Source organism: Athene noctua, chromosome 21 (genome assembly GCF_965140245.1).
Source record: "Athene noctua chromosome 21, bAthNoc1.hap1.1, whole genome shotgun sequence".
NCBI lineage: Eukaryota > Metazoa > Chordata > Aves > Strigiformes > Strigidae > Athene > Athene noctua.
This window is the reverse complement of record NC_134057.1, coordinates 5180811-5208342: the sequence shown is the minus strand read 5'-3', so window position 1 is coordinate 5208342 and position 27532 is coordinate 5180811. Positions and strand designations below refer to the sequence as shown.

The window sequence follows — 27532 nt, the reverse complement described above, 5'->3', positions numbered from 1 at the left end:
GGGAGGAGGGGGGGCGAGGAGAGGAGGAAAAGAGGGCGAGCAAAAGGAAAAAGAGGAAGGGAAGACAAGAAGGAGGCGGCGGCGGGCGCCGGCAGGTGAGGGGAGCGGCGGCGCGGGGGGCTCCGGGGCCGCGGCGAGGCCCGCTCCTCTCCTTCCCTCTCCCCGCTCCCGGCCGCCCGACCCACCTCCTGCTCCCGCCGCTGCTGCCTTTCTCCGCAGCCGCCCGGGGTCGGGGGAGGGATGGGGGGGCGCGGAGGAGGGAACCGGCCGTGGCCGCGGCGGGGGCAGCGCCGCGAGGGGAGGGGGCGCGGCTGTGGGGAGGGACGGTTGGGGCGCGAGGAGGCGGCGAGCGCGGAGCCGGCCCCGGGGGGCGGGTGGGGAATGGGGGGGGCGCGGGGCTTGCCCGGGGCCTGCGCGCGGGCCCTGCGCGCCTGCGGCTCTCGCTCGCCGCCTCCCTCTCCCCTCGCCCCGCAGCCAGGCGAAGCCGCGGCGCTTCCCGTTCCGGGGACGCGCCTGGCGGCGGCGGCCGCCACCCCTCGCCGGCGGCGGGCGAAGCCTCCGCGACTGCGGGAGCGAGCGCGCTGAGGGCAGGGCGGGGGGGAGCGTTTGCGCGGGAAAGCCGACGGCCACTCCCCCCCCTGCGCCGCGCCTCAGGGCGCCTGCGCGGCCGGCAGCGGAGCGCGCACGCGGCGCCGCCGCGCACCGCCCCCCTCTCCCACAGCCCCTTCCCCGTCGCTCACCGGCTGCCGGCCAATCAGCATGCTCCCTCAGAGCCCGGGCTCCGCTGGGACCGCCCCGCCGGCAGGTGGGGTCGGCGCGCTGACCAATCAGCTGCGGGCGCTGAGGGGGGGAGTGGGCGGGGCGCGCGTGTCCAGGCAACGGCGCGGCGTGCGCGGGGCGGGGCGGGGCCGCCAGCGGCCGGTAGCGGCCGCGCTCCTCAGCGGGAGGCCCGGCCCGGCCTCGGGTGGCCCCGGGGAGCCCGGTGGTGACGGGGCGAGCTCGGCAGCTCTCAGCAGGCTCAAAAGAAGGCTCGGGTTGAGTCGATGCCGAGGCGCAGCCCCTCTGCCGGCGAGCCGAGCCGTGCATGTCCTTGATGTCACTCTTCGCCTGCTGGTTTCAAGTTTTCTCAATATTTGGAAATGAAGACTCCTAGATGCCAAGCACACATGAACCATCCAGAAATGGTGTCCAAACGCATCTTTGTTGTATAAATTCGGTAGAAATGGTTTTGGTATAAAGTCTTGCAAAGGCCGGGGTGTTAATTCTGTGAGCAAGGACACCGAGGTCAGGCTCCAGCTATGCCTGAGCTTTTTCGCCTCTGAGCTTCTGGTGTAGCTCCCCGTGTAACATCCACTTCGGAACCTCTAGTTGTCTGAGGGAGGGCACTTGGCACACTCTGCTAAATTTTAGTCTGCCAAGTGACATAGCCATCTGTACATAAGGATAAGCTGCAATGACAGCTACTTGAATCTAACTGGGAATTTACCTAAGCATTGCTCAAATATTTAGTAATAATCAGTTGCTACTGTGTGGTTTTTATTTGGTGTAGCTGTTAGCTTGCCTCTGTCTTGTGTATGATCTGGGGTGCGAAGAGGAACAGCCAGAATTTACTTTTCTCCACCAGTGTTGCTACACTTTTGGTGCTATGTTGTGCAAGCTTTCTTTTCTTTTACTGTTTATGTGTTTGGGTTTGGTTTTTTTAAGAGAAAAATTTAGATATGATGTATTGTAGGCATTTCGTACCACATTGAACTTCCTGATGTGCATCCATGCTTTCTTGCCAGATTTTGATATGTTAATCTCTGAAATTGCTTCCTGGCCAGCTTTTCAATTCAGGCTCACTTGAAGACAGCCCCTGTCTGCTGATTTTTGCTTACTTTTCTAAAAATTATGTGTGTCCTTACTGCCTAAAAATGATGATGAGATTTTGTTCTTCTGAGTGTCCACGTAGGAAGGACTGGAAAGTGTTTTTAAGGCTGCTTTGAGAAAACTTGATCCATCAGGATGTGGTGTGGGATGCAAGTTGCCCAATGGTGACAGGAATGTCCCAGGGTGGTCCATTGTTCCAGTGTCCTTGTGCAGCAGTGATAACCATTGGGGTAGAAACAGGGTGGTGGTGTCTGTAGTGGAAGGACTGTCTGGAGAGTGGCAAGGAGGTAGAGCTCTTTTTCCAGCACGCAGAAGGAAAATATTGCTGGTTGTTTTGGGCTATAGAAGATTTAATTGACAGAGGAAGGCCCAGCTTGCAAAAGTCTATCCTATTTTCATAATATTGTAGAGAGCTCCGGGAGATCTGGTAGCTACTAAATCCCCCATAGCAACACAAGGATGTTGGAGTCATGGCAGAGTAGGAGTGTGCCATGACCAATTAAGGGATTGGAAAAATTAATTGCGTTAAATTGCCCAAGCCTCATGATGTCGTGGTAGCCAGATATAGATGCAGTTCTAACTCAGCGAGGACAGACTTCACATAAATGGCATGGCTGTGTTTTTTAATGGAGACTGTAGTTTATAAGGGCAAAGGTAGAGACGGTGAATCAGTGGGCAGTGAGGGCACTGATGTGGGTAGGCTCAAGCGCTTTTCAGCTGATAAGCCCTTGATGTTTAGCTGTATCACCCAAAGAGAACAGTTAGGACAGCAGTGCTCAACTTGTAGCTCTTCAGCTGTTGGCAGCTTTGGAGCAGTTTGAGAGAGTACATCACGAGCTGCGTCAGGGCTGAGCTGATGTGCATCCTCCAAGATAAACCAAACCCCAGCCTGGGGCTGGGGCGGCCTGAGCCAGCAGGACCCGAACCCCTGGGGCCTCACTGCAGAGCAGGCATAGCTCTTCTGTGTGAGAGAGCTTCGAGATCCCACAGGCTGACAGTCACCTGAGCCTGTGATCCATTCCCTTAGTGTGCACCCTCCAAGGGTGGATAGTTGGCAACCCCATCGTTATCACGTTTCTTTCTCCAGGTCCACAGGAATTGTTTTCTAGCAGATGTGACTAAGACATAGCTCTCTTTTCCTACCAAAAATCACCTTCCATAGAAGACAAGAAAATGCTGGTCCACGTCACTTCCAAAGAAGAGAGAGAGGCAGCGTTAGCAGAGTTTTGAAGCCTCTTTTCTATTTAGGCTCTCACAAAATTCCACAAACATACCTGATCTGTTACCTGCAGTGTATTTGGAAAAATATTTTGGGATTCCAAAGGTTGCCTTTGCAGCAGGGGAAAAAATGGCTGAGACTCGTGGTGAGAGAGAATGGAAAACTTAAGGGGTGAACAGAGATGGAAAGTTCAGTGAGACAACAGAAGAATGAGCCAGAAGTGATTAATTAAACAGAAATTTATATAATGCAACAGCATGCCCCAGAGCGGTGTGCTTAGTTACACAAATATGTTTTGATTTTCTATTACAGAGATCAAGTGCAACCACAGTATTTTCTGTGGATGTAAACTCATGAGGTTTGCTTTTTTTTCCCCCCATTGATTTATAGGCAATTGGGATTTGGTACTATAGGAGCAAATATGTGAGAGTTTAGCTTAATATGATTTTGATACATGGTTGATTGTAGTGTATTTTTTCAGCATGGCTCTCTGTAGGGATTTCGACTCAGGACTGAACTCTCAGGTGATGAAACTGTCCTACTGGTATTTCAGGAATCAGATCATAGCCTAGTGCATACATGGATTAAGTTCCACCTTAAAATGAGTTATTATTGCTTGTATTACTCATAAGAGAAGGCTGTTCCAGAAGTTCGCTCTTCTGATGGCGAGAAACCTAATTCCCAGCCTACGTTTATTCATTAATTTGAATGTCAGTTATCACGAACTGAAAAGGACACTTCATAAAGGTTAATCAGTAGCATAACGTGAAATTGCAAGTTTATAAAGGCTTTGTCACAAATTACAAATTTCATTGAGCAAGAGGGCTGGAGGAAAGGATCTCAAGAGATCCTCATCTTACCTCATCTTGTCCCGAGGCGGATCCAACGCCACCTGTGCCATTTCTGACATCTATCCTCTAACGGATTTAAAGTTCTTCTGGTGGGACGATTCTGCCACCTCCCCGTCTGACCGAGTCCAGTGCTCCGTTCTCCTCCCCGCTACACTTTGTAAAAGCTGCTCTTCTCCTGGCCCTTTTATAGAGAACCCTTCGCCCTTTACGTCTCTAAAGACCACGATCACGTCTCCCCTCTTCTTTTCTCCTTCCCTTTTTGCTTGTGTCAGGCATCTGATCGTTCTTACCGCCCTCCTGGACTCTGGTTGCTCTGTGTGCCTGAGGTGTGGTGTCTGCAGTCGGACAGAGCTCCTCAGCTCAGTGCTGGCTGGCCTCCGTGCTTAAACGCTTCAGAGCAAGGTTTGCCTTTCCCTAACCGCTCTTTTTTCCCCTCTCTGTAACCTGCTGGTTCTAATCAGCAGATCTGCATCCTAGCAATTGTTCCCTCTCCTACACAGCTGGTTACTCCTGCATCAGTGCAATCAATGCATTGCTTGGGAATTTTTCCCCACTTGTATCTGTTTGACGTGGCCGTTGCCTTTAATCCACACTCGCAAGTGGCAGTTTATGAGCTCTTTTACCACCACTCGTGATTCCAGGCTGGCAGTTTGCAGGGAACTCGGAGTGGGATGATGAGTAACATCAATTTTGAGGTATCTGCGTCTGATAGGTTTACTGGTTTAATCTTTCCCAACTTCTGTCATGCCCACATAATATATTGCACACAGAAAGAAAAAAATTATCTGGCTGATAGACAAGGACACGCCAGGGTTTTATAGATCACTGCAAACCCTGTGGTGATTTTATTTCCTTGATATCATGAAAGCAGTGTTCAAGTTAGGTTATCATAGAAACCGACCCTTGACTTTGGCTGTTCTGGATGAGCTGGTTTCTGTGAATGTCTGGCTTCACATGGGACAGGTGACACTCTTTGTACGTGCACTTGATTGGTAATAAGCAGGGTAAGAATGAAACACACATTTCTGTTCCCTCCTGGGATCAATATTGATAGTTCCCAAGGGCTGGAAGTGGTGTTGAACAATTTTGATTGTTTTTTTTTTGAAGGTTGTTTAAAATGCCAATTGTGATACAATTTAACAGCATCACCTAAAGCCATCATAATGTTTTCCCTCCTTTTGCTTCTTTGTTTCGCTGAGGTGAATGAATACTGGGAATTAAGTAGCTGTGCCTCCACTGACAGAAATATCATCTGTGGCAGACATGCTCCTCGTTTACTTCAGAGGAGTAATCAGGGTCATAATTAGGCCACCAGGGCACCTATCAAAATGGAGTTAAAAACAATTTTTGTAAACAGAGTTAAAACTTCCTCGTTATTTGATTGATGCTGAGAACTAGGGGTGTAACTATGACCATGTGCACACTCCGGAGTGGCTGACTCCAGGGTTTGTCATCCGTTTACCTGCAATCTCCCAGTTGACAGAAAAACAAGGAGAAAATGAGAGTTGTTTTCTTTGCTCCTATGTATAGACCAGATTGGCAGGAAAAAAACAAATCTTCAGGGAGCTTAACAGACAGAAAAATCTGGTAGCTAGTCTTTTTAAGATGAGAGATTAAAGACCTTCTCTTAGCTCGGTGGAGAAAGGCTTCTGGGGCTCCCAAAGAGCTGCTGTGAGGGTGATCTGGGAATTAGGAAAGCGGTGAAGCCTCTGAGCTGGCCCCCGGCGCTCAGTTCCTGAGGCCAGAGCAGCGCGAGGGGAGGCGCTTGAAGCATAGCTGCATGCCTGCTTCTCCTCTTCAGCCATGCATGTGAAATTCCTTGTATAAAAGACCTGTGAAGAAGCAGTGTGTTTGTAGGTAGGTTTTTCTCTTCTGTGCGAGCAGTATGACTTTACTTACAGGGGGCACCAGCATCTGGTTTTCACCTTGTTTAGTGCTGTTCATTATCCCAGTACTTCTCAGCTGTTTATAACTTGTTAAACTTAACAATCAGCATGGAGATCTTCCATGCTGTGTATGTCTGCCTTGGTGTGATTTGTTTGGGGGGGTTTTGTGCGGTTTTTTTAAAGATTAATTTTGATGTTTATACGTTTTATCTTATATTCTCCAAAGCACTTTTTCTATGATACTGCTACACCGACAGTGCAGTAGTCAAAAGAAAAGTTACAGCATATGTTCCAGTTACCCAACTTTTAATGAGTAATACCTCAACTTTCACAGGTTTTGAGAATGGGTTTGGATTTTTTCTTCTGGAAGAACAAGATAATGTATAAAGATGTTTCTCACATGCTGAATACCAATCGTGGGTTTTTTCTCTTTCAGCTTTTGGATTGGAGCAAGAGGTTAAGAATCACCAGCAAATTGAAAAGCACAAAGCTGCAAGATGTCGGGCCGAAGTGGGAAGAAGAAAATGTCCAAACTGTCACGCTCAAGTAGGGCAGGCGTTATTTTCCCTGTGGGGAGAATGATGCGCTACTTAAAGAAAGGAACGTACAAATACCGGATAGGTGTTGGAGCACCGGTTTACATGGCAGCCGTGATAGAGTACCTAGCAGGTAAACCAAGAACCTGATCCTGGAAGTGCTGGTCTCACACAGAAGCCAGGGATATCCATGGGACGGGATCCAAACGTGTTCAGCACTTCTGAAAATCAGGCTCTGCAAGTGTGAGATTTGCTGAAATTTGCTTTAAATGCTAAGGAAATTAATTTGCTTCTTGAAGAGGCTGAGGATGGAAATTTCCTCCTTTAGAGGCACCATGCTTGGTTGCTAGCTGGAAGGATTACTTTCTTATTGCTTTGCAGAGTGAGGAGTCACGTCCAGGTAGTTTCTGTCCAAGAGAAAGCTGATATAAATTAGGCCTTTGATAGACCTTTATGTGAATAACAGGAGAAAAAAGCAAACCCACCTTGTACATCTGTTGTGCTTTTTAAGTGAACAAATTGTTTTGCTGGCTGCATTTCTCCTTGCAGAACAGTGTCAAAGTGTTACAAAATACAGAGGTTGTTGATTTGTATTTTTAAATTCCTTTTGGCTTGCCTAAGTGTATAAAGGAACTGTTTCAGGGTTTAAATCTTCCCATATACCCTGAGTTTTCTCTTCCCTTCATTTCTGAAATTGGCCTCAGAGGAAGGGGCAGGTGTCACATGATGATACAATCTTCTGTGGTGTATTGTAATATTTCAGCCTGTCCTATGATCATATCTGCTCAGTTTCTTACTTAATTGTGGGAAATAACACCTTAGCAAATGGTTACGACGCCCGGTGCAGAGAGGATTCTGGTGCAGGTTACTTAGGTGTTACAGATCAAGACTGAGGTGCATTAGAGAATCTCTGAGGAGTCTCAAGCCTGGACGGAATTAGTTGAGTGGGTGGTGTTTCAGGACCATAGTTTATTGCCAAAGTGGCATGAAAGAAGCTTGCAATGGAATCTGGTTGTCCATATAACAGCATGTCAGTCTTTATCTAAACATTGCTGTCACACTGCTATCTTTTTCACACATGAAAGCCTGTTCTCACTACCAGACAATAAAAGCACTGTTTTCTTTCAAAGATGTGGAGAAAATCTGAAATAGTGATAATTTCACCATTAAAATTAAATTTCTGATGATGCCTAATAACATTACAGAAACTTCTGCATTTGTGATAATGAATTGCAGGATGAGAATCAATTTTTTTTTCTGAGGCTACTTCTGGAATTGGAGTGAAAAAGTATTGCTTATGTGGAAGGTATGTAAACAAAATGTTTAAGCTTGAATTTTTGTTCACCCCTAGCTCCAACAAGAGAGAAGTCCAGAAAAGGAACTGGTTTTAAAATAAAACGAAACACCACTGAAAAGAATCAAAATCCAAGATTGTGAACATCTTTCCCACTTGTTAGATTTTTTTTTTTTTTTTACTGTGTGAGAACAAACATTTATATTAAGATCATAGAGAAAGATCAGTTCTCTAAGTGAATTTTGAAGAAGATCTTTCACTTCATTAAGAACATATGTATACTCATACTTGCACTCTCTGGTTTTATACATTAAAAATGAAGTCTTGTCACTGCAGAAATCTTTCTCAGTGGAGCTGGTGCAGTTGTGCTGTACTGGGGAAGTCCATGACTTGCAGAGCATATTTAGCTGTCCGCACCATGGCGTGCTGCTCAGCAAGGATGCCTCAGAGCCTGCAGGGAGTTAGGGGGAAAGATGGAGACAGGATTTGTAGCTCCCCTGCTCAACCACAGTGATTTTTAACCTTGTTTTTGTTGGTACACCCCTGTGTGTAGGGGGCCTGAACAGGCCTCTTCATGAATGTCATAGATATGAATTTCTCTATAGCGAGGTGTGTTTGCTTTGTTTTATCATTGCTTGTGAATTGCTTAGAAGTCATCTACAGGCTTCTGGATGTCTTGAGTATTGCAAGGTGAAAACCACATTTACATGGGTTTTGGAAATTGCACTAACTTTTATAACTGAATAACGTGCTGCACAGTGACTCCACTGACCTTCAGTCTGGGGAGGAATACTTCTTTTCTTTTCCCACTCCACAGGGATCCATAGCAGTCAAAGGAGTTTCTAGGATAAACATTTGGAGATGCTTATTCTGAGCTGTGGCAATTATTACAAGGTGTAGTAATAAATTGTCAACAGCACATCTGGTATATGCAGCACTTCAGCAGTGCAGACTGAGTTATGGTCATCTTTTTATAACATAGAGTGCAGCACTGTTTACCTATTATCTGAACTAGAACAGTGTATATCTTGGCTCTGCTTCTGGCTAGTAAGTGCAGTTTAATTTAAATCATTAATATGGCAAGGGCAGATTATGTATGGGCCTACACTTTGTTTTAGAAAAAAAGAATGTGTAGTCAACTAGGCAAGAAAATTGCTAGATGTGTAGGCTGGGGGCCCACACAAATTGTAAGAGAATGTTATTTTAAGCTGCATGGTTCAGCAGAGAGAGAACCCCCTCTCGCCGCAACCCTTTATATATTGTAATAGAATGGAGTAATGTTTCTGAGCAAACACCTATTGCTTGTGGATAGTGGTCTTTCCAAACCAAATTTTCTGTGCTCTATCCAGAGTTTTGTTTGAAAAGATTACAAAGATGGATAGTTCAATTAAAAACCAGTGTTGCCACATCTAACCCTGCTGATCTAATTATTCTTAACATGTGTGTGTGAAGATAGTCTTTGGTTTTGGGAAGCCTTTAGAAACAAAATGTGTTTTTTCAAGGCTGTGGTCAAAGCGGGTATTATATATCAAGCTGGTAACATTTCTTAATGTTATCTGATACTTCCTATTACAAATTCCAATTTTCTCTCATGGACTTGCAACTATGAAATGGTGGCTACTCAGGCTGAAAGCTTGCATACAGGGGAACTGCTTCAGGCTAAATCTGGAAGGGTGAGAGTAAAGGAGTCTGGTTCTTAAACTGTTTCACAGAAGCGAGTTGAACCATGTTTTTTTTTGTGGAGTTAAAACATTCATGAGAACTTCTCTAAATGCCTGAGAGCTTCTTTGAGTGTGAGCAGAGACCTGATGTTTTACAGAAGGGGATGGGTGGTCTCTGCCATCAGGGATATCTGCTCTGTTTGGCCAAGCTGTAACTTTGAAAAATCACAGGTTGCTCATGCTCAGCAGAGACTTCTTTGATTTTAATAGCTAAAATTGCTGAAGACTTAGTCCTCACTGAGCATGCTACAGCCTCTCTCAGCACCAACCTGTGACAGGACTGCGCATGGGCGGTGGCTGAGCATGCTTCAGCCTGTGGCTACAGATGCTCAGGAGGACTTCCCCTCTCACTGCTGTCCCCAGCTGCTCCTGGTCACAGCACTGAGAGCGGGGAGTGGTTTTTGGTGGTCTCAGCAGTACTGGGCAGCACAGGGGAGGAAGCTTGCTGATTTGAAGGCAAAAGCTGCACAGAGGCAGGTGGCAAGAGGTCTGGGACTGAAATCAGGGAGTGCATGAATAGGAGCTGAAGAGAGGCTAATCCTACTTACTGTCCATGAGGTGGGAAGGGCAGGCTGGAATTTACTGGATAAGCAGACTGGGAGACTGGGAAGAGGTTTCACATTGGTCAGAGAAGGAGACTGGGAGCAGATCATAACATTCTGGGGAGCCACTGGTTATGGGAGAAGAATATTGATGGTGGAGACAGAGCTGGGGATGGATCTGCCTAGTGCAAATAAATGGCAAAGGGTGTTCAGAGATCCTGCAGGAAGCTGGAGAGTAAGGTGGAAAAATAGGGCATAGGCTAAGGATTGGATGGAAGGAGTGCTAATAATGAAGAACCCCTAGAAAGGAAGATTGAGCCTGAGTATTACTACAACTGAGAAGAGCAGCCAGGAGCCGTGGAGACTGTCCAGGAAAGGCAGCTGAGATAGAAGTCTCCGGTGTGGATTGCCAAGGAAAGGAGAATGGGCTATGGAGCTGGGAAAGCAAGTCCTGGCTGGGATAGGGCCAAGGTGGATGAGGCTAGAAGGGTCAAACGGGACCAGAACTGTCTGACTGCATTCATCCAGGGCCTGGCATGGACCAGTGACTCTCCTGTGAGCGATCAGCTGCGCACGTGCTCTGTTGGGGGCCTATATTTATGTTGCCCTGAAGCACTGAGCCTCTTGCCTAGCATCATCCAGATGGTGCATATACATCTTGGGCATCCTTATTGCCAGTTGCCATGTGATTCAGACTGCCTTTGGGCTTTGGTATGTGTTCTGTGTCCTGAGTTACTGGATCCCCATTTTTTCCCTTTGTATGCAAGATTGATTGTGGCTGCACCCCACAGCCATTAGCAATGCCAAATCTGTGCTTTGGCTTCTCAACTCCATTGTTAAAATGCCAGCAATCACTGCAGAGGATCTCATCTCATTAGCTGATGTGAAGATCTCATCAATGTTCTATGTCTTTTTTTTAATATAATCTCTCAGTGCTGTTTTATATTTTAGGCTTGAAAATAATATTGCAAAACATGCAGCTTAATTCATATCCAGAAGGTTGTGTTTGGTGGAACAGTGTTGGGCTCCACTGGCTTCACAGTTCAAACTCTGTGAAAAATTGACCTCAGTCTCATTGGTTTTATGGACTTTGAAACAGATAGCATGCCAGACTATGCTCTGAGTGTGCAGTCATTGTCTTCTAACTCAAACATCAACTGCATGTGTCCCATAATGCACCTTCCCAAAATGTAGGCCAAGAATACAGATTCCTCTTGATTAGGAAGCAGAAGACATGTGAATGGAGTGCTGGTCAGAGGAACTCATGGAAAATGTCAGTGGAAAAACGTATTCTCTAAATTAGGGCAGAACACAACACCAGCAAATCCTTCCTTCTTCAAAGCACATCAGCTGGCATCCTCTTCTGCCTGTTGTGCTCATCTGCTCTCAGGAGACAAATCGAGCTGATACTTTTCCACTTGCAAATGGAGGACCAAGGACTCCATCATCTGATATGTCTTTTCATATAGCATAACTTACCCCAAAGGGAAATGGAAAACAAGATAACCTGTCTGAAATCTTTCTGATTCTGCTATTAGTAGTTCTCGTCTGTCTTATCAGTCCAGCTGAGCACTTCACAAAAGCAGGCTGAGCTCAGCTGAACAAATAGCTTTGGCCTGGCTACAATACTTTCAGTTCCTAGACACTCCAAGTCTGTTGATCCATCAGCTAAAGAAACCTCTTTTTCCTGTATGTCACAGGATGAGAAGATGCAATCCCATTCAGGTCATAGCTTGGCTGCTGCTTGTGTCGGCTGGAAGACAGTTATGTTCTTCCCTGGTCCCGAGTGCTTATCAAACAGGAGGAAAGGCTCCTTTAAAAATCCTAGGTCTTGTGTAGAGTCAGTGGAGCGTTCTGGGCATTACTCTGTTGACCAGCATTCAATAATTGTCTGAGGCCAAGGTAAACTGTGGAGTCCATAAATGAGCTAGTTTGCTTGTAGCCATCTGCACTGAAAATGTCTGAATTTGAAGTTACACTTCCAGTGTAGAGACATCTTTGGGGATTTTGAATCTTGAGGGAAGCAAGATTATTTCAGATTTCACTTTAATTCTTAATGCCTGCTGCTGAGAGCACATAAAGTAAAACCAACTTACGTCTGAGAATATCAAGATGCCCGATTTCAAGAGAGCTTGTTATAGTATAGGACTTTATTATAGAACCTATATTCTCAGACTAGTCTTAGAGTTTGGGTAGCCTCAGCTGTCAAGATTATTTCTACTTGAAATGTAAAGCAGTTTCTTTAGGGATCTGTTATTGTCAGCAAGGGACGTCATAACTGAAGCCTTCAGATTTGATGTTGCATTTTGCAAGTGCCTTTTTATATTCTTGAGACTATGAGTCCCTGCCTTCCAGCATTAGAAAAATATGCATATAAGCAATCATTAGGAGGTGGTAAGGCAAGTATTTACCTACGCAAGTAATTGGCATCCTTTAAGTTATATGCATATTCCACAGTCTGCCATATATCATCTCTGCCTCGGATTCCCTTCTTCCCAGTGTCCTGTGGTAGATGGCTGGCATTTGAGTGTTCTGCCTTTTTTGCTCTTAATATTAGGCAGAGGACATTTGAGTGCACCATCAGGATGCTGCTGGCCAAAGGACCCAGAACCTGGGGGAGTGGGGTGAGCACACAGGTAGCAGGATGTGCCTGTTGTTGGCACATCTGAAAGAACTTCAGTTACCACGCAGGTAAGTCTGTGTTGCTTTTCTTTGGTTTTGTTTTAGTTTTCCCCGATGCAATTTTCCTCTGCTATCAGCACACATCTGCAAAACCCACTGGAGAAGTCTGGGTCTCTTTTCTTGCTTTATGCTGGTCTGCACAAGGGATGGCAATCTGTTCCTGCTGTCTGCTGCTGCATTAGCTCCACTGGCAGAGGTCTGGGAGTTGGGTCTGAAACTTCCAGCCCTGCAGCCCCCCGCAGGGGTGAATATAGCTGGATTATGCAGGGTCTCTTTTTAGTCTCCTTCTTTGAAGTCCAAATCAAACGCTCCAAAGTTAGGAAATGCCAGAGCTGAGATTGCTGGCCTCACTTTTAATGTAGGCCCAGTGTGTATTTGTAGTGTGTTATTATTTCTGATTGTTCAATCACATACTGCTTTTTCCTCATAGCACTGGCCTAGTTATTGCAACCATGGTTCTAATATTTCCTAATAAAATTTAAGTGCTTCTCTTCACAACTTTGATAATGTTTCTTGAAAGTGGTGCATGAATAATTGTGAAAATTTCCAACAGACACTGGCTGTCTCTTAAACAATTCACTGTGAACATGCACATAATTCTAAACAGTGGCTTTTACATCTCCATCATTCAATTAAGTATATATGCCATACAGCAGTGAAAACAGGATGACAAGTATGCACTTTTGTTATTCTAACTGAGTGAAAGTGAAAGCTTGTGTTTTTCCCATGAACTAAACTTCTTGTTGAAATCCTTTGGATTTTAGCCAGAGAACATTGTGTAGATTTCCACTAGACTTTTCATGAAAGTTCTTTTTATAAGTTACCATTCTTTACTTAGTTGATTAAAAGGAGTAAGATATCCTTAATGGGACACCGATGGTCTGTAGCTTTCCTTACCTCTGTTACTGACAGATGTAAATACAAAAAAAGAAACCAGAAGACAGGAACACTGTTTTAAAATAAAACAAGTTGTGAATATTATTTTTATGGTTATTTGAAGCAAAACATTCATTTCTCCTTCCTTCTCAGTGCTTCAGTAGAGTTCTTACATGATACTGGTTGCTACAGTGGAGATAAACTCAAAAAGACGTGTCTGTGTTTCCTCTATAACAATTAGAAGAACTTCAGTGACTTTAGTCACAGTATAAATGTTAATGCAAATTTAGAGAAACTACTTTTGAACAGACCTCTTCTTCCTGGAGATGTAGAAGGAACTTTCTACCAGTAGTTCATGCACTGAAGCTCTTATGTTGCCTCTGCTTGCCTCTTAAGTCAAACCTTTCATATCTTTTTCTGAAATGAAGCTTCTCACAGATTTTCAATGCCCTTTAATGCAGAATTGCAGCATCACCTGGCTAGTTTGTTGGCTTTCAAAAGTATTTCTTTAAATGCACCTCAGTCTTTGTCTTACCTGGTCCTGAGAATCCTTGCTGTACTGTCTGCACTAGGTTTGGGGTTTCATTGCATGCGTTTTATTGTTACAGGGTTACTGCTAAATTTTGGACTGTTGATGTGCATTTTTACAGGGTGTTTCTTGGATATTTGGAAGAGAATTCCGCCTTGAGACTCGTAAAGAAACTATGTGAAACAAGCTTAGCATATTTTCTGCTAGCTATCCTTTGGGGAATTCGGAAGGACAAATTATTTTATGTAAATTTACAAATACATTGCGTGTGGTTTGGTTTGCCTTTCTGTAGCAAAGACCATATAAATCAGGAAATGCCCCCCCAAAGGTAAATGGATGTTAAGAAGGAATGTAAAATGCCTATACAAGGTGTAAATAAGCTGCATTTTTGTTGCTTATTTTTATCTCAATGTGTTTACAGCTGAAATTCTAGAATTAGCGGGAAATGCAGCGCGAGACAACAAGAAAGGAAGAATTGCCCCCCGACACATCCTCCTGGCAGTTGCAAATGATGAGGAACTGAATCAGGTACCCACTCACATTTCAGTGTGAGAGTTACGCGTTGGGGCATGAATGAAGCTGTTGCCACGGAAGGTTAGAAAGAGTTTAGTCTGACACATGAATGAGAACACAATTATTAGAGTAGAAGAAGACAAGATTGTGCCCGCTTGAATAAAAACAAACAAAAAAGAAGGTTCTGAGATAGCTCATCTTCAATCCTCTGGATATAAATTTTGCTTCTTTTAGTAGCCTGTGTGTCTTGTTGAAGTGGGTAAACTTGATGCTTAATTTTGTCCTCAGGGACATCCAGTACTTAAAGAAAATGGGCCATATGGAAGACCTTTTTCCAAAAGCTGTAGAAATGTGTGTTTTCTATTATACTGGCTGTGAGGCCCAGCTTGGGTAGGGATCTGGCTCGCCCTCTGCTATTGCTGTCTCCAGAACTGCCTCCCCCTCCATATACCCACATCCCATTAGCACCCAGACTGTGGTTTGCAGTGCTCTGACTCTGAGGATCACTTGTGGGATCACTTCAGCTAAACTTGTTGAGTGAGAAGAGAGATCATGGCTCGGGCTGTGAATTGCAGCATTCAGGGGTGTTGGAAAGGTTCAGTCAGCATCAGAGGATCTCTTCTTGGTTGGCTCCATATGAAGATGTATGACATCATTCACACTTTGAAAGATTCCTGCACTTAATCTGACTGCTTTAAATAATGAAACTGTGGTGCCCGTGATGTCATCTAGCTCTGTTTCCAGTCAAGGGAACTGAAAAGTCAAAACAGAGGCCAGGAGGGAGGGAAAAGCATGGTAACACTACCAGTCCATTCCCTGCTCCGTGGCAGTGGTCAGCCCGTGGACTGGGAACTGGGTCTACTGTTGTCTGTTAGGAATTAGCCATACTTTGTCCTCCCTGTAGTATCACAGCCCATTCCTGTAGTTCACCTCTGCAAAGCAGGTTCCTGGGACTCAGACTTTCTTCCACTGAATCAGTTTCCCTGCCAGAGGGATCCGTGACCAGTCGTTCTTTGAGCAGAGCTGTGGTGCAATAATTTTTTTAAGTAGCCTGCAGGCACTTATTGTCTTTCCTTATCCTCATTCCCTGCTTGTGAGTCACCAAGGACAGATGCAGAAGGATCAGCACTGGAAGAGAAGAGTAATTGATGAGTACAGGAGCAAGTTCTCCAGGATGTGCTGGCTGACCTCACTGTCACCTGCCAGATTTCTTGTTATTGTGGATTTTCTCCCTTTGGTTTTGTTTTGTTAGGCTATTTTGTTTTGTTGGGGTTTTTTTTCCCATGATAAAGGAACAAGGTGCAATGGTTTAGGAAGGTGGACTCTACTTATGTATGTGTAATGTAGTTACTAAAAATACCCTGAGTACAGACTAAGAGAATCTGTCATGTGTTCCTTTATACTACTTTTCCTTGCAGTTGCTAAAAGGTGTGACTATTGCAAGTGGAGGTGTCCTGCCCAGAATTCAGCCAGAGCTTCTAGCCAAGAAACGGGGTGCCAAAGGCAAATCTGAGACCATCCTTTCCCCTACTCCTGAGAAGAAGGGAAGGAAATCCATGGTGAACAAGAAGAGTGGGAAGAAGGCAAAGTCTGCCAAGGCCCGGACACCCAAAAAGGTAAGCATGAGGCAGATGTGGGATGCCAGAGATGTGGGAGAGGGAGTGGATCAAAACCAACTAAGGTTATTAGGAGGAATAAATCAGCGCTCTACATTGTCTGTAACAAGAGGAAATGGGAGGTAGGAATTGATAACAGACACACCAGGGTTATTTTTTTCTCTAAACTTTAGAAATAAAGGCAAACACAGTATTTTTTAAGATAAACTTTCATAACAAAAACCTTTAAAACTTTGAGGGAAACTTTTCATATTTCTATGCCACCTTTGCAGTACTTTCTTGATAACTGTGTAGAATCTCTTTATCTCCACATTAACTGTGTGGCAGTGAACTCTAACTTTTAAAATAAAGGAAGCTGTACTTTAAAACGTTTTCTATTTGAGGGATGTCATGCCCTCAGCCTTGTGCAGTTATCAAATTGCTGTTAAAGATTTTTTCACCATGCAGAGAACTTGTCCTGACATCGTACATAATGTCACTTTGACAAGCTCTTTGTTTTATGAGTTGGTGTGCTGTTGATGATGGTTTTTAAAAGAGTCGAAAAAAGAATAAATGAATCAGAACTTGACCACTGCATCTTCCCTTGCAATTGCCCGTCTTCTGTCACCATCCAAAAGGGTAATGCAGTAAACCCAGATCAGTGCTCTTGGTTTGTCATTCCAGAGCATGTGTCTTAAAACACTGCTAAATTTTTGGTTGGGTAGAATTAAACAATATTAAGCTTTGACCTATGTTGGGGGAGGCAGCTGGTCTGCCAAACGCCTGACAGAGAGAGAACAGTTTGACCTTGACCAGCTTGTTGTGTACCCCTGAGCAGCTGGAAAAGTCTTGGAGGAGTTCTGTGTCAGCCTGAGAAAGGAACTGAAGATAAGGAGAAAGAAGAAAAATACTGTGTTTGTCAGATATCCAAACAGTGGGGGATTTTAAGAAAAGCAGCCAATAAAGTAACAAACAGCCATATAACCAGTGAGAATGATGTATGGATAAAAGGATAAAGTATATAAGATATGAGAGGAGCAATAAAGATGGTTATTCTGCTGCAAAAAAGTTGTGTCCGTCTCTACCGCGACAGAGCTAAGCTTTTTAAACTTGTGTTAAGCACATCTTTCTGGAGGCCTCTAAGCTTTCATGTATTTCCATAGCTGAGAATACACAGAAACAAGTTTTAAAAAGAAAACAGACTGGCTTAATAGGATGCCTCTGAGTACTGAGCTACCACCTTCCTTTGAACTGTGCACATGCAGAGTTTTGGACTTGTTAGGAAGAGTTAGCTTCTTGACATACCTTAAATCAAATGTTGAGAGATGTGAACATGCTCCTGCAGCCCTGGTAGGAACAGATTTCCTGCTCGTGGAGCTAGGCTGCATGAAGGAGTGTGTCCCACAAAGGGGATTTTGCATTCAGGCTTCAGCTATTAGTATTTAATTTTGTCCTTCTGACTGTTTGTCTGGAGGTGTGATGGCTTGCTCCTGTCAATATGAATTCAGATGTATGATTTATTAGCTGAGGCTTATGATTTTTTTTTTAATTATAAAGAGGTTTTTTCCTTCAGATTGGAGCATTTGACTGGGTTACTAAGTTACTAAGTTTGATTTAGTATGAGCTCTGCTCTGTGAGCAGCAAAAATAAACTAGCACACACCCACCCATAAATACAACCTTAATTGTTAGTAAAACTACAGATGGATGTGGGTGCCCTGACTCTTAATGTGACTACAAACGTATGTAATGCCTCAGATGAACCTCTGATGTTTTAGCATTATATAAACAGTGGAGACCTCTGTTGTTACATAATCTTTGGGAATGAAAAGGTTATGAATAATATATTGATCCAAGGAGATAATATTTCTAGTAACTGATCAAATCTATCCATTACTGAATGATGGTAAATGTTGATTTTTTTTTTTCCTTTGAGAGTTCTTGCTTTTTTCTCCCTCCAAATAGAATAAACAAAAGGACAACGAAAAAGAAGGAGCTTCAAATTCAACATCTGAAGATGGACCCGGGGATGGTTTCACTATCTTGTCCTCCAAGAGCCTCGTGCCAGGACAAAAGGTAATACAAAGTTATAGAGGATCGGGATCACAGCAGTAGAGCATAGCATAAATGGAAGGATGCTTTTGATCTAACACCAGTACAAAATCTTCTCTACGTTCTCCCCTAGTGGTTCCAAATTTAAGGCCAAAACTCGCTCAAGCCATGAGCGGGGTAGGAGGTCTCAAGAAATATGTCTACAGATAAAAGATTTCCAAGAGTAATGCTGGTCAGCCTCTCTTCTCTACAGACAGACATACTGATTCATTTCAGTATGTTCAGTCTGGGCTTGGCTGCCTTGTGCCTGGCATACTGCCAAACCAGGTTTAACCTTCTAGGCTATTTATTATTTATAAAAGAGTATTTCTGGGCCAGGTTCCAGGATCACCCAGAACTTCCACGTGTTGATTTGTGCCAGAAGCCTGGGTGCTCCATCTGAAAGTGGGCTGTCTGGCACGGCTCCCTCGCTGTTGGAGTTGAGGACCTCACCAGAGCTGCAGGGTGTGCCTGCTTCTCCATCTCAGCGCAGACTGTGACACCGTGCCTGGCCAGAATTACAAAACTGTCTCACCAAAATACCTGCATGTCCTTGGTGTCCAGTCATGTGTTTATCTTTTTTTTTTTTTTTTTTTTTTTAATTCCCCTGTACTCACCAAGAGGGAGAGATTTTTGCCTGCCTTAATTTCTGGACCCTTTGAATGACGCTAGAGTTCTTCTTACAGATTTAACTGTGGAGTTAGATCAAGATTTTTTTACTATTATTTTTTCAAATAGCAAGGGCATCTGGAAAAAGTGTTCTTCCTGAAGTGATGGTATACCCTGTTGTATGAAGCAGCTTAAGAGTTCAGCTTTAAGAGATAGCCTGATCCTATCTCTTGCTAAAGCAGTGATCTCGAATGTGCCAGACACATAATACGTCCAAAAGATTGCTAAAAGCATATAGATTATAGGCTGGGTAGATGAAACTTAAATCTCCTTTATTAGAGTTTGGTCATGTCCTAAGTTCCTCCAGAATCTGTTCAGCTTCTCACTTTCTTCTCTAAGATGGGCAGTGCTTATTGTTCTGTTTAGGACTTCAGTACTACAGTGTACTTTGGAAGAAGTGAGGAGTGCTGGGCACGTGTTCAGCAACTGTAAAATCTTTTAAAATATTTTAAGGGTTTCTGTCCTGTATTGCTGCTCAGAGTGATGAGGCTGTGAAATCTGGGGAGCAGCCTTTTTTGAGCACCTTTAAGACATCAAGTTTTGGCCAGTTCCTATATCCAGTTCCATGAGTGGGTAAAGCACTCTGTATTTTATTTATGCTAGGAACTGAAAGGGTAATTAATTACTTGGCTGGTGAAGCCTTTGTTGATCAGGATAGTGTTCAGCCCTTCTCAGCCCCTACAGTAGTTTACTGAGTGCAAGTGTTTCTACAGGAGAAAAGCTTTTTAATTTAAGTGGTTTTCTCTTTAAACAAAAGCATTTCCAAAGTCAGCTTTTCTCATCAAAGTGTGATGCTAGAACATTAATTTTCTAGCAGTAGCTTCCTCTGGAGCAAGCTCCCAAGCTGTAGGCGTATCACAAAATAATCTGAGAGGTCTACAAATTAATTAATTAAAAGCTAAAAATCAGAATCCGGCATATTGAACACAATAAAACTACTGATCTCTGGAAGACAGAATCCAGCCTTCTTTCGTTTTAGTTTTTTTGGTATGAAAATGTTTTTGCACTTGGACTACTATGCTAATTTTTTTTTCTATTCCCTCATTATTGTTTTACAGCTTTCTCTGACACAGAGTGACATCAGCCATATTGGCTCCATGAAAGTTGAAGGCATCGTTCACCCTACAACTGCTGAAATAGACCTCAAGGAGGAAATAGGTGAGGCTCTGCTACACACAGAAAAAACACATCTAGAGTTGGAACAGTAGCTGGTCTACTAGCTGCCTGCTGAGATCCCATCCTGTTTCATCTGAATCTTCCCCAGGCATAAAATATCACTTACAACACTTCTGAAAATCAGGCTGGATCTGACTAGGTATAACAGGCTAATCACTAATTTATCTTTTTTAATGATGCCTTACGACAATCAAAACACAGATAATTTGTTGAAGCACATGAGCAGCAAAGGTGTAAATAATAATTATTGCAGTCTTTGTTGGATTATTTTTACATTTGCCTTTGAAAATTTGTGACAAAAATTATATATTAATAATAACAGTTCTAATTATGCTTTTCATTGTAAGATTTTATGTACTTTAGAAATACTCATGTACAAAGCCATATACTGCTCCCGTGAAATAAGGAAATATTATTATTGCTGGTGTACAAATATGGAAATTGAAGCAAGAGGGAGGTAAAAAAGATAGGCAGTCAGTTGCATAGGACGGCACAGAATCTAGTGGCAGGCTTTTGAATCATTGTTTTATAGTCACTCGTCAAGACCTTCACTGGCATCCCAGCTGTGTAGGGTTTGTATGTTGAGTTGATTTTGGAGGCTGAAAATCTGAGTCCTGAAAATCCCACTCTTCACTATTGTAGCCGTAAGTCAGATAGCATTCTTACAGATAATTATTTTAAAGTCATTTCCAGTAATAAAATCTAGGGCTTCTCAAAACCAATAAAAAGTAAACTTTATCTGTGGCTGGATAGAGTGGTAAATGTAAACATCAGCTGCTGATGATAGAGGGAAACAGGATAATATGTGTACAGTGTTCTTTTAAATAATGTAGAGTTCTTTTTTTCACACTGATACTTTGAAGCCAAGACCTTTTGTTCTGTGTCCTTGCAGGCAAGGCATTAGAAAAGGCTGGAGGGAAAGAGTTTCTAGAAACAGTGAAAGAGCTTCGCAAATCTCAAGGACCTTTGGAAGTTGCTGAAGGTAAAAAGGATACTACTCTCTCTCGTGGAAACAGCTCATTTCATATCTCCTTTTCTCTGGATATTCCGATCTGTTCTTGATTATATGTGTTCCTTTGCTTATGGGATGTAAATGTTTCATTTTCGAAGCTGTTGCTGATACGAACAGCCTGCTTAGAGGAAAAAAAGGAAGAATAGGATATCTGTGTGCTATGCACATTCTGTCTTTGGGCTTCTAGGTGCCACCATAAATTACAAGCAGTCTGATTAATTTATTTTAGGCAGTTGCTGTCTGTGAGAGTCCAGAAACTAAGGAAAACTTGTGCTGCCACCTATGTGCCATCTTTCCCATCCTGTTTGTACTGCACTCCTTAGTAAGAATCAGAAACAGCTCCCAGTCTGAGTCTAAGAGGTATAAGAACAGTGATAGTTTATAAATTATTCTGCTTTATGCATAGTTGATGAACGGTATAATCCAAACAATTACCTTACTCTGAACACAAATAAAGATGTGATATGATCTTAAGAACTGGCATGCTTTATGGAAGAGCAGTTCCTGCTCTTCTCCCAGGCACTTACAGCTACATTATAGAAACGTAAATTACAGAAGAGCTCCCTTCAAATGTTTAACACGTCTGTAGCAGTGAATAGTTTGGGGTTTGAGGTTATGTCCTCCTTTGTCAACAAATTAAACCAATTCATAGGGTTTGAAGGTGGCTGGAGGGTGGATGGAGAGAAGTTACAATGTATCTTCTAGTGCCTTATTTGTCTTAGTATCTTAATACTCAAGGAAATAAATGCTTTAAACAATCTAGTTTTGGAAAATTCCTAAATGAATAGCCCAGTTTTATAATCTCAAATATCAGGGAAATTTTCAGACAAGGTATTTTGCTTCGTTTGTCCATTGAATCAAAAATATATACCATAACATCAAAGTAGACTACTTTTCTCTGTCAACATCATTACCTAACTAGAAAATAGACCCCTTTTATGCCATTAAGGCAGTCCCAGGAAAGAAGATAATCTTAGTTTAATAGACAGGAAAATGTATGCTCTCAAGCATTGTGTTGTGTTGCTGTGTTTGAAATGGCCCCTTCTACTAGTTTTGAGGCAAGTGATAACGAATGGTTGTTAATCACTGGAGGTCTACTGCAGACACTTGAACTCCAACCTAATGGGCTTGAATTCAAGTGCTGCTCACAGGATACCTGTGTTGTTTGCAGTCAATTTGCTCCCTATGGTTAAAAGCCTGATGTTTCTCTTCTGACTGAAATTTAAGTAGCACAGTGAAATATTAGACAAAATTCCTCCATGCCTGCAACTGAACTCCTCTGTGATGGTGGATAAGTGAATAAATCCAAGTTTTTCATCCTTGGGCGTTGACTGCACAGCTAATTTCAGGGTGTTTAACCTGAGATTCCTGGGACCCAGATTTCCAGAAGTGCTAATGGTCACAGCTGCAACAAAAGCAAACTGATGCCATGCTGTGGACTCTGCAGGTCCTAGAGAAATATTGTGCTTTCTGAAAAATTAATCTGATTCCTAATTGGCCATAACTAGTGGAGACTTTCAACAAACATCTTTGGTTTTTCATGTCATTTTCTGAAATTACCCAGCTGTGAAGTGGGTCCCTAACACTCTGGACCTGGAATGATGATGCAGGATACTTGTGCAAAGCATTCAGATAAGACTATGGCAGAACTGCAGAAATGTCTATTGGGGGATTAATGATACTGTGTTCAGTGCAAGGTTTTGATACTTTGCATAAAACAAATCCAGAGGCCATGCTGAATTAGAAAGCTATAAAATATTATTGAATAACTGTGTGTTAACCAAATGAGCCCCAGGCTCTTTGGTCTCCAAAGAAATAATAATTGATCACAAAAGTAATGATGAGACAGTCAGATTATGATTGCAAGTGAGCCATTGTGGCATATTTTAATTCCTGATGTATTTCTTTGGAGAGGTAATATAATTAAGAAAGTATGTTGGATTGAGAGGTCATTGCAGGGTGGTTTCTATTCAAAACTAAATGTTGTATTTTCGTTTGTGTTAGCTGCACTTACTCAGTCTAGCGGCCTAGCAGCAAAGTTTGTCATCCACTGTCACATCCCACAGTGGGGCTCAGACAAGTGCGAAGAGCAGCTTGAAGAGACTATAAAGAACTGCTTAACAGCCGCAGAAGACAAGAAGTTGAAGTCCGTGGCTTTCCCCCCGTTTCCCAGTGGCAGGTACGACTCTTTCTGCACAGGAGGATTCTGTACCGGGTGGCAATGGTATCATTAGCTGTCAGAGAGCTGCTGCTGTGATAGAGGTGCCCTCTGTTCTGTGCCATGAAGGGGGCTGACCCTGCCTTCAGAGAGGGCTGTGGCAGGTGCCATCTGACATTTAATCTGAGATTAAAGGAGCCCGAAGTGCAGTGCTTGCATGGAATGACCACAAAGCCTTTATATAGATAAATTAGCTCAGCCACAGGAAAGCTGAGTGGACTTGCTGTGTTTTCTATCGCTAGGCAGTAATATTCATTCTTCTACTATGGGCCTGCACCACCTCATTTTTTATATCTCTTCATTTTGCAGTGGGGAATTTTATTGAAACTACATTCATACTAATAAGATTATACCAGCCTAATGCTGAAGGCAAGTAACAGTGACACAACCTGAGCTAGGTAAATGTGGGGAGTTCACTTAAGTCATCTCAAGAATATATATTAAACAGACTAGTCACACAAACTGTTCTCTTTCAGAAGAAGATAAATGTTTCGCAAATATAGTTCTGCTTTAAAAAGGGAACTATGAAACCGACTGTGAAATTACACATTTCTTTCTCAATAACTAGCAAATAAAATATGCTTGACTAAGAAATCCAAAGTTGGGGTTTTTTAAAATTTTTTTTTCTTTTTTGAACCAACAGTTTGTTAATCTTGCTTGGTCTGTGATTGCAAGAAACCTTACACAAGCCCTTCTAACTGCAGAAATCATTCTTTTGTGTTGGATTTTGCATGCTTATGTTTAATTTGAAATGTAACTACTAATTTTTTTAGTAATGCCCAGAGAGTAGAGTACATTGTACAGTCCACTTGTGTTGGCCGGGTAAATGAAAAGTAAAACTGTGTCTTGATCAGTAAAATCACCACATGCCACTAAATACACAGGAAGTGAAAATGCCATTTTTACTCATCCATTTTCAAGATAAAATAATATTTTTACGGATCAGGACAAAAGAATAAATAGAGGAGCAGTGCAATTTTTAATTATTTTTTCTTCCTTTTTTGTTTATAGTGTACAGTCAAAGCAAAATATGATACATTTTTTTACCACTCTTTAAAAATAAAGTTCAGCTTTTGAAAATGAACCATAGCTTTTAATGCCAATAGAAATAGTCTCTATAGACCTCATATCTTCTATGAGCGTTATCTAAGAAAAACCCAATCTCGGCGCATTAGTCTTAGTGCAGATCCTTCTGCTGCTTAGTTCCATTTCACTCTCTGCTGCTCTTACTCTGTTTCCTGTTAGCAGGAGTAATTGTAAGTCTTACCAGGTGCTGCTGGTTTACACGTTATTTATCAAAGGACCTCAAAGTTGTCTAGAAGAAGGCAGAGTTTTCCAAATAAGACTTAATGGCTTTGCTGCCATTTTATCCCAACTGCACAAGAAATGCTGGCTTTGTTGGGTAGATCAGGAGTTACGCTGCATCGGTTCTGTGAATTTTTATTTTTCCTGTGTCCCATCTTAGGGACTGTTTACAGTAATTGGTATAATGTAGCGATAGATGGGATATCTCAATTGTGCCAGGGCTTTTCACCACTATGGTCTTTTCATTAAAAAGCAGAGAAATGCAGTTTAGATGAAATTACTTGTGCTGTGATGCAGATATAAATGAACTGGAAAACATTTTCAAAAAGTCCTTATCAATAGCTTGCTGTGAGAAAGGTGTATTAGAAGGGTTGCTGCAGATGCTGCCAGGACTAGAAGCAGGAAAAACTGTTTGCTAATAATCATTTGGATTAGAGTGAATAAGGATACAGCAGTTTCTGATGTCTAGTTTCCAAGTTCTTTTTTGGATGTTTTTTTATATAAATATGATAAGTAGTCTGAAATCACTAGCATGAAATTGAGTAAGAAGTGAATAATACTAAACTTAGAAAGGGAATAAAAACAAATGCACTTCACAGTGCTGTCAGAGGAGGAAAAAGAAAAAACCCTGCAAAAGCAGCTCTGGACGCTATTAAAAGAAATACTGTGATTTTTCAAGTGTAAGGCACTGGGATGGCTGATCTGTGTATTCTGATGTAGCCTCATCACTGAAGATCTTTTAAGGATAGGTTAGACAAACTTTTTTCAGAAGCAGACAAGTTCAATGTAATCCTGCCTCAGAGGAAGGACATGGATTAGGTTGTTCTGCCCAGGGTTTTTTGGCATGGATCTAACTTCCTCTGGAGCATTATCATGTAGTAGAATCTAAATAGGAGTCATTAAACTCAAGAGCAGCCAGCAGTTATGCCCAAAGACCCATCTGAAATCTCAGCTGGGTCTTACCTTCCGACAATTCAGTATGTCCCAGTAAAGGCTCATCCAAACTCTTCAAGGTAGGTGATTTCCTACAGGCTGGTGTCGCAAACGCTGCATCAGCACTCTTCAGTTTTGTGCAGAATCAGCAGAACTATTCCAAGCACTGTCAGGCAGCAGAGGAACTCCAGCAGAGAATTCAAGAGTGTTCCTCCCTCCAGATGTCAGTGGCAGACACACACACACGTATGGCTTCAGGAAGGGCTGCTTTCTAGGTCAGGGAATCTGTTTAGTGTTAGACAATGTGGAGACTGTCCCAAGCGTGAGCATAGTGCAAGGCAGAGTATTTCATGGGATAGGCATCAAGTTCAAGCTGTAGAACAGTTCTTGAAATTACGCCCAGTATCATAGCAGCCGTATTTTTATATAAACAGAGATGCAAAGCAGCTCTTCATTGTAGCTGTGCTCTTTGGGATGTGCTCTCAGCCAGTTCCCTTGTAGCAAGGAGATGAGGGCGGAGGAACTGCGCTGCAGCTGCATGGTTGTATGACTTGAAAAAGGTGTGTCAGAATGATTAAGATGGAAAAAATGCTGCTGCCAAGAAACTTGAATCTCAAGGATGTGAGCCAGGTGCCCCAAGAGATGTCAACACAGTTGAAAATTCATTTACTGTAAAGACTGGTAACTTTTAGCTTTTCAGATTGTAGGTTAGAGAATGTTACCATCAAAATTAATGCGTTTTGGCCTTAATTGGGCTTGGGGTTGTAATTTCAATTATTTTCACTGAAGTTTCAAGCAAAGTATTTGTAATGACGGAGTGAGGAAGTCAGCTAAGTAGTTGATCCAGTTTTGGTTTGTTTTGGTTTTTTTTTCTTTCAGTTTTCAACCAAAAAAATAATCTTCTCTCAAACTTTTTAGCCTGCCCAGCATGACATGGAAAAGTTTAATTCTAAGGGAGAGCATTAAAAACTTTGTGTGGTTATAAAAAATAGAAGCAAATGAAAACTGTAACTATGTCAGCAAGGAAACCAATACAGCAGCAGATGAATATTGCTATCAAAACCTTGGGGTTTGCTTCTGGGTTTTACACATTGCAAAGCTGCAACTGGCACTGTCTGAACAGCAGCCTGTCGTTGGTACAGCTATGGCTTGTTCCTTTCAGCATCATGTGAGCATATGCTTGCACAGGTGGCTGACACTCACTTGTTCTGTTTTCTTCCCCTACCACATAGAAACTGCTTCCCAAAACAGACGGCAGCCCAGGTGACTCTAAGAGCTATTTCCACCCATTTTGACGGCTCCAGCTCTTCGTCCTTGAAGAACATTTACTTTCTGCTCTTCGACAGTGAAAGTATTGGCATCTATGTGCAAGAAATGGCCAAGCTAGACACTAAGTAGCAATGGCAGCCAAATGAAACTTTATTTTTCAACAAACTTGAGTAGCATTAAAAGCATTAGAGGTGGGTTTTATTTTTTCAATGTGGTGAGGAGGGGGAGTGGTAGTAGTGTGATGTGTTGTGACTTGATGAAGAGCTGTGACTAGAGATGAGAGGGGTTTAGTCTGATTTCTTCATGCTATCAGCATCCTCTAGCCATTTATATCACCTTAAGCAATTGAGTTACCATCTCTTTTCAGGAGTTTGTTTAGTGTCCCTTGTTACTTTAGTTTAGAAGTTTTTAAAGAGTAACCTCATTTTAGATTTGTAGTGATAAATTTTTCACACACACACACACTTTAAAGAAAGCTCTTAAAAATGTTCAGCTCCCTTTTCCCCTCCCTTGAGGGTAGATGGTAAACTTCTGCCTCCAGCCCACAGAGAGAGGAAGAGGATTTTAGAAGTGATGCATGAGGAGCTTCTGTTTTGCTTTTAACTCATAATAATCTCTGTAATTACTGAGAATATTTCATGGTGATTTTGTTTGTTTTATAAGAAAAAAAGAAAAAGATGTGTCAAGTGTGGTTATTGTTATAAACCCTACTTTTGCTCTGGGAATTTCTCACCTATAAAGAGGAAG

At 42.6% G+C, this 27532-nt stretch overlaps 1 protein-coding gene across 1 annotated transcript; it reads left to right on the top strand.

Annotated features, from left to right (window-relative positions):
- Window positions 1-7: 7 nt before the first annotated feature.
- On the top strand, window positions 8-27423 carry MACROH2A2 (macroH2A.2 histone). Its single transcript, XM_074924250.1, has 9 exons — window positions 8-95; window positions 6262-6494; window positions 14427-14533; window positions 15937-16134; window positions 18078-18188; window positions 19931-20030; window positions 20941-21030; window positions 23065-23239; window positions 26749-27423. Exons 2-9 carry the CDS (start codon window positions 6323-6325, stop codon window positions 26912-26914), a joined length of 1119 nt encoding a protein of 372 aa, XP_074780351.1. The 5' UTR covers window positions 8-95; window positions 6262-6322; the 3' UTR covers window positions 26915-27423.
- The last annotated feature ends 109 nt before the right edge of the window (window positions 27424-27532 follow it).